Consider the following 7,751-nt stretch of genomic DNA (forward strand, 5'->3'; position numbering starts at 1 on the left):
GTCCCTCTCCAAGGACTAGTCCCTCCTTGCAACATGTCCAAAGTATGTCATATGAAGCTTTAAAATCTTTGCCTCTAAAGAGTAGCCTGGTCTCCCCCTCTCTAGGACAAATCTGTTTGTTCTCCTAGCAGTCCATGTTATATTCAATACTCTTCTCTAGCACCACAGCTCAAAGGCCTCAATTCTCCTTCTGTCATCCCTAGTTATTGTCCAGCTTTCTGATGCCTAGCAAGTAATTGCAAATACTATGGCCTGGATCAGGCTCACCTAAGTCTCTATACTGACACCTTTGCTCTTCAGTACTTTGGAGAGTGCTCTGACAGCTGATTTTCCCAGTGCAATTCGTCTTTTAATTTCCTGGCTGCTGGTACCAAGAGAAGTTTGCTTGTGGAGCCAAACAAACTAAAGCTGTTAATAATCTCAATCTCTTCACCATCACGTGCAAGCAAGATTCTGCTGAAGATTATCCAAAAATGACTGAAACAGCATGTCAACAGTGAACTGACTGACTCATTTCTCAGGAAATAAGTGCGTAAAGGTGCATGTGAGAAAGGCAGGGACAACAATGACACTAAAGTTAACTCCGCAATAAGGGATATACCTTTAACTTGCTGGTCTGTCTAATACTTCTCTAAATCAGAACATTCACAATGAGACAGATTAGGAAGAAGGATTGGCCATCCACTTCTGAAATAGCAGGCCTCTGAAAACCCTATGAAAATGTGCTATAGGTGGACTTTAACTGATAGCCTTTCAGCTAGCAACTGGGGAAGTTAACTTCACTATTCAAGAACTCTATGAAAAAGATGAAGCAGTGTTATTGTATAAAAGGAAAACTAATTAAGCATTCAGCTGCTGACCACAAAGGTGGTAGTTTGTATTCACCAGCTGCTCCATGGGAGAAAGATTTGGCAGTCTGCTTCCATAAAAACTGTAGTTGTGCAAACCATATTGAACACTTCTCTGTCATAGATAGTTGCTGTGAGTTGGAATCAGCTCAAGAGCAAGTGGGTTATTTTAAAGTAATGATCTAAAATGAGACTTTTTACATTTCTTTTGTTAAACGACACATTCAAATAGCACAGTATCTGAGGCATTTGCTGCAGAAGGTCAAGGATTGCAGTCTTCAATATGAAGCTCAAGATCAAGAAATTAAGATTGTTAACAGCTTCAGCTTGCTTGGCTCCATAATCAACACTCTTGGTACAAGCAGGCAAGAAATAAAAAAATTAATTGCACTGGGAACATCTGAAGTCAGGGACCTCTTCAGAGGACTGAAGAACAATAATGTCAGTCTAAAGACTAAGTAAGGTACACCTGATCCAGACCATAATCTTCACAATTGCTTGCTCTGCAGCAGAGAGCTAGACAATGACTAAGGATGATAGAAGAAGAATTGATGCCTTTGAGTTGTGGTCCTAGAGAAGAGTTCTGAATATACGATGGACTGCTAAGAGAACAAACAGGTATATCCTGGAGAGAATGAAGCCTTGGAGAAGGACATGATGCTTGGAAGAACGGACGGACAGAACAAGAGAGGAAGACTCTAGATAAGATGGATTTACTCAATGACTGGGGTAATGGGAGAAGGTAATGAAATTGGCTTGAGATAGAACAGGGTTCAAAGCTATTGTACATAAGGTTACAAGTTACAAGTGACTCAATGGCACATAACAACAAGAACAACAACAATAACAAGAATATTTGAGTTGAGGATTGAACTAAAAGCTATAGTCTATATTTATACCTTATGAAGGTTTTACCTTATCTGGTGAGTGGAGAAGATAAAGAACATCATCATACTTAAAGCCTTCAGTTTCTTGTAATTGATTCTGTAATATATTATTTCTCAGGACAATGCATGCCAGTGAAAATGCCACTTCAACCTAAATTGTGGTTTCAGAAATTTATTTTCTCACTCACGTATTATTAAATGACATATTTAATTTTACAAACATTTACACTGTATACATGATTGAAATACACTATTAAGCATGCTATAATAAATTCTATTGATTCCAATTCTTTAGTATTTAAAGAGTAGCTTTATAACTTGAACAGATAGCTCTTATAATTGTTTCTTTAAATTATTTTTTATTGTTTTTGAGACTATACACAGCAAAATATACATCAATTGAACAATTTTTACATGTGCAATTTGGTGGCATTTATTATATTCTTTCAACTGTGTACCCATTCTCTCCTTTTCTGGTTTGTTCCTCATTCATTCACATACATGCACTGTCTCCTAAAGTTACTACTTCATCTTTTGAATTGTTGTTGTCAATTTGATCCCACATAGAAAATTCTTAAAAGAGCATTAACAATCAAGGAGGATATTTTTTCCCCTCCCAGTTAAGCTAGCTATTGTCTAAGCTTTAAAGAACTACAGGTATTATCTCAGGATAATTATATTCAGGAGTTATCTATACTTCATGACTCCAGAAAACCCACAGTCCATGAGATATGGAAATCCTTTTCTACATTTCCCCTCTTTTAGTCAGGATTGTTATAGGAAATCTATGGAAGTGTTCAGTAATGGTAGGATGGCATCCAGATCTCATGACAAAGAAGCAGTTATTCATGGAAGAGATTAGCCATGCATTCTATATCCTTCTCCTATTCCTGACTCTCTTTATCATTCTATTGCTCCTGTTGAAGTAAAACTGGTTGCTTTGCTTTGGATGGCTGCTTGCAAGCTTTTAAGATTCACGGCACTATGGAGCAAACTAAGGTTGAACAGAAGCACAGAACACATTAATTAGACCAATTAGTTGGATATACCATGAAACCATGACCCTAAACATTCAAACCAAGGGATCATGGAGTGTTTGGTTACACATAATCAGCCTCAATGGTTACCTTTTTTTTTTTAGAGTAAATATACAACTTTTGCCAATTCCATAGCTTTCCTCATTTTAATAGCTAAGGATATCATTCCTCTTGTATGTAGGTACAACCATAGTGCTACATTTGAGGTTATAGTGGGAGGTAACCATGACCAGCAGGACATGTAAGAAATGTGATCCTAAATATCCCTCCATATATAATGTATAATATAGTTACATATAAATAATGATAATTATACTACTAACTCTGGCATAATTTAAAACAGCTGTTTTGCCTTAGTTGTTACCTACCAATCATTGATATATGAACTATTAATGAACTATCTATTTAAGCAGTGTATGTGAAAGCAATACTGAAAAATTACGTCAGTAATTCCTATTTTATGGTTTTTCCTCTTTTAGTTCTAGAATTAGTTAATGTGCATTTTAAAGTTCTTTAATAAATATTTATGAGAATTAAATGGATTTGCAAAGCATTTCTATATATTTCAACAAAAATGTGGGAATTTGGAAAGCATCATTTTGTATTATTGCAAAAATATTATTGAATCAATTTGATAAAAACACAGAAATGTATTTATCCCATTTTAACAAACAGAGCTCATGGCAAATACATAAACAGATGCAACTGAAGTAAACTATTTGCCATAAAGTTGCATGTTATAAAATAAAAATGCCTTTATGTGACATTTCCCACAGGCATACAGAATCTACTATTTTGAAACCAGTTTAGACTTTACTTATAATAATTCAAGCAAAAATGTAGTATATACTTATTTTTGCTTTGTTTCTCTAAGCAACACAGGTAATGAAATAATATTTCATAATCAAATGGCCATACGATGTCACTTCTTTTATAAGAACAGATTGTTGTTGTTAAGTGCTGTCGAACTGTGTACAGTTCATAGCAACCCCATCAACAAAATATCTGAACCCTGTTCTATAACTATCGTTGTTTATATAATGTTCATAGAGTTTACAAAGGCCTGTTGTATAGGAAGTGGATGTCAATCCTACTTCCAAGTCTGTCTTAACCTGGGAGCTCCACCAAACACTGTCCACCGTGGGTAACTGTTATTTCATTTGACAAACCAGTGGCACAGCATTCAGTATCACAGAATCCCTAAGTTACTTCAGTACAAGAACAGATACATTTAATTAAAAGAAACAATGCTATATTTTCCTAGTGATTTCTCACTTATGTTATTTCCATTTCCTCCAGCCTACCAGAACCCATACTAACTTTTGAGGAGAAAATGGTGTTATAACTTCCTTCTTGGAAAACTGTGGAGTTCCTGAATTTACTAAAGTCCTAGTGAAAAGCTTTTATTAGATACTAATGTCATGCTATTAATGATATTTTACTGTAAGTAAATAGAAGAATAAATGTCTCTTCAAAAATTCAGATTAATCCCTTATGACATAGGTGGTTGATAAAACTGCCTGCGAACAGACTCTGCTTTTGTGGAAGATAGGGCTCCTTTGATGGTATAATGTGAACAATATTAATGTACATTTGAGAAATATTGCCACAATAAATCACACACCTTTACATAGCCCCTAGTTTTGCAGCCAATATTTGAAGAAAGGAAAAAATTTTGTGAATAGCAAGGAATAAAATTTCTTTGATGGATAAGACCATAGACTTCTTTGTCATCTTTCAGGAAATCACATTTTCATAAACATTTACTATTATCTTATAGTTTGTAATGGCTAACTAATAATCTAAAATAACAACAGTTTGTTTAAAAGGTTAAATATTTTTATTATGCTTGTTAATTTGCATAACGATAGAAATTTTTTAAAAAGTATTATTGTAATTAAATTTTACTATATCATAAATATTTTTAAATTTTATTCATACCTTAATATTTGGAGAAGGGTGATTTCTTAGTAAATTAATAAGAACCGGAAAGGCATTTTCCTCAGCAACATGCTGTTGACTAATAGGATTGCTCGTGTGGGCAACACCTGTTAAGAGTTCACCTGACAGTGAGATGAGTCATACCACACCTTGTAAATGTTAAATTTAAAGGTAGTTTGATATTTCAGATTGATAAATTGTTTTAAAGTATAGCTAGTGAATTACATGATGAAATGCTACATAACTACTATCTTAATAAAAAAAGGCAAAGATGAATCAGCATGAAGAAACAGAAGTGTTAATGACTTTTTAAATAGTCCTCATGCAAAGAAGCTAGAAATATTATGTTTTTGTAGAGTATTATTGATAATATTTATATATATAATTTGTTGACGAATTATGCTTGAGGCACTTACTCTTTTTTTTAAATACATTTTTTAATTTTATACTGGTTTATTAACAAAGTTTGTATCCATTACATACATTGTTTTTCACACCAGATCCTTCCCATTTCCTTTACTCACCCCTCTCTTCACCCATCAAATTTTGTGACCCTATGATTAATCGCCCCCTCCCCTGGCTCTTCCTCACCCCTCTGCTCCCACACTACTCGCCTTGGATCTTCATACACGTTCTACAATAGTCTTATACAGTATTTGTCCTTGTGACTCTGAGTTAGTTCACTTAGCATAATGCTTTCCAGTCCCTCCCAAGTTTAGCGATTTACAAAATCATTGCTCCTGCAAGCTGCATAGTATTCCATCGTGTAAATGTACCATAATTTCTTAATCCATTTGATTGTGGTTGTATATTTGGGGTTTCCATGTTCTTGAGATAGTGAAAAATGCTGCTATGAACACAGGTGTACAAGTCTCCATTTGTGAGTCATATGTTCTTTATTTTTGTTTCATTATTTTTCTATCTAATTAGTTCTCTAATTTTTTTAGTTCTCTTTTATAATTTCCTTTCTTTTAAGAGCATATGCTTCATAGAAGAAATGAGGCATATGCTCTTATAGTTGTTACTGTTTTCATAAAAAAATTTCAATGAAAGTGCTTAGAGTAAATCACCGAGTTCAAGGAAAGTTCCCTTGAATTACACATATGATGAGCTTACTATCTCCCCTTATAATTTAATACCAAACATTGCAGGACATATCCTAATGGCAAAGTTCGAGTCAACTCTTGCACAAACAGATCCAGAGAAAAATTTCTTGTAACCCAGCATCCACAAACCAAGAAATACATGGGCTACCAGAAGCTAAAAGAGATAAGAAAGAATCCTTAGAATGTTCAAAGACAGCATAAAGCTGCTGACATTACAGATTTTTAGCCTCTAGAATTGTGAGACAAAAATTTCTGGTTTTATAAAATGAGTATCATTAAAAATGAAGATGCTGCATCTGTACATGTGCTGGGCACATGTGAAACTACATGAATATGAGGGAAAATACTTTAAGTAATAATGAATCAGATCTCAAAGATAGGGATAGTTTACATGTGCAGTAGCCAGAATGTAGAGATCTCCTAATATAAGGGACATTGGATGGGGACCTCAAAAAAGGTAGCATTTAGTAGTGGATCTGAGTTAGTCACAGAGTAAAAGCTGCTTTAACCTTGCTAAAGCAAAGCTTAAAAATCAGCTGCGAAGTGGTCCAAAGTAACAAAATTGTATGACAAAAATCCAACTCACTTTAAAAGAAACAAAACAAAAATCCAGCACTCATTCATGCAAAACGTCAATGTCCACGTTCAATCAAAATCTATATGTATGATTTTAAAATATGAAAACTGTAAGCTAGAGTTATCAAGCATTGTTGACAAGAAGATCTAAACAACATAAGTTCTGACATCTTAAGTCAAAACTCATGAATCATAAGATATCAATGTCCCTCCAAATATATTTAGAGATTCAATGTAATAAAAAAATGCCTTTTTGTACAAACTGAGAGACTTATTTAAAAATTTATATAGAAATGCAAAGGATCTATAATAGAAAAGCAACTTTGAAAAAAACAAAGTCAAAGCAATTAAATACACATTTATAAACCTATAATCAAAGTAGTGATTCAACACAATGCAGAAATTATCTGATATAATAAATGAGTAAAATCTTGCAGATGATTAATAAAAACTGGCTAGAGCTGTACATGTACAGGGAACTGCCATAAACCCAAGCTGGATTCAGAAGAGGTCATGGAATGGGAACTATCACTACTGATGTTGGTAGGATGTTGACTGAAATCAGAGACTAGAAAGGTTTTTACTTCTGATTTATTGACTATGAAAAAGACATCCAATTGTGTGGATAATAATAAATTGTGGATAACATTGAGAAGAATGGGAATTCCAGAAGATCTAATTGTGCTCATGCCCAACTAGTCATGAACCAAGAAGCAATTGTTTAAACAGAGCAAGGGGATAGTAGTTTAGTGGTAAGGAACTGTACCAATGCAAAGGTATATGCATGACTCAAATCCAACAGTTTCTCTGTGGAGAAAGATGGGCAAACTCCTCTCATGCAATTTACTGCCTCTGGAAACCTTCTGGAGGGTCAGCTATGGGATGATTCCAACTCTATAGTACACAAGAAGATCAGGAAAGGTGTGTGTTAGGATTATATCCTCACACTATTCCATCTGTATTCAATCTGTATGCTGAGTAAATAATCTGAGAATCTAGACTATATGAAAAAGAATGTGGGGTTAGGATTAGAGAAAAGACATCAATAATCTGTTATAAAGATGATATTACTATTTTGCTAAAAGTAAAAAGTACTTGAAGCACTGAAAAAGATAAAAGACTTCAGTATAAGTTAAATCTAAACATTGTTGTGGTTGTTATGTGCCGTCAAGTCACTTTTGACTCATAGCGACCCTAAGTACAACAGTCCTATACTCTGCTCTGTCCTGTGCCAATCGCACTGTCTTTGACACTCCTATCCCGATTATCCCAGTCACTGAATCAATCCACCTCATAGAGGGCCTTCCCCTCCTGCGCTGTCCCTCCACCCTCCCAAGCATGATGTCCTTCTCCAAG

At 34.6% G+C, this 7,751-nt stretch overlaps 1 protein-coding gene across 1 annotated transcript in view; it reads right to left on the reverse strand.

Annotated features, from left to right (window-relative positions):
- The window catches only part of ANKAR (ankyrin and armadillo repeat containing), an 84,696-nt gene that overhangs the window by 25,350 nt on the left and 51,595 nt on the right, over nucleotides 1–7,751 (reverse strand). The window contains exons 15-16 of the mRNA XM_006878938.1: nucleotides 4,714–4,820; nucleotides 1,764–1,886 (exon numbers count right to left, since the gene is read on the reverse strand). Coding sequence (XP_006879000.1) covers nucleotides 1,764–1,886; nucleotides 4,714–4,820 — 230 coding nt within the window. The remainder of the gene's footprint in view (nucleotides 1–1,763; nucleotides 1,887–4,713; nucleotides 4,821–7,751) is intronic.

Source organism: Elephantulus edwardii, unplaced genomic scaffold (assembly GCF_000299155.1).
Source record: "Elephantulus edwardii isolate Elephantulus edwardi_28Jun2011 unplaced genomic scaffold, EleEdw1.0 scaffold00001, whole genome shotgun sequence".
Taxonomy (NCBI): Eukaryota; Metazoa; Chordata; class Mammalia; order Macroscelidea; family Macroscelididae; genus Elephantulus; species Elephantulus edwardii.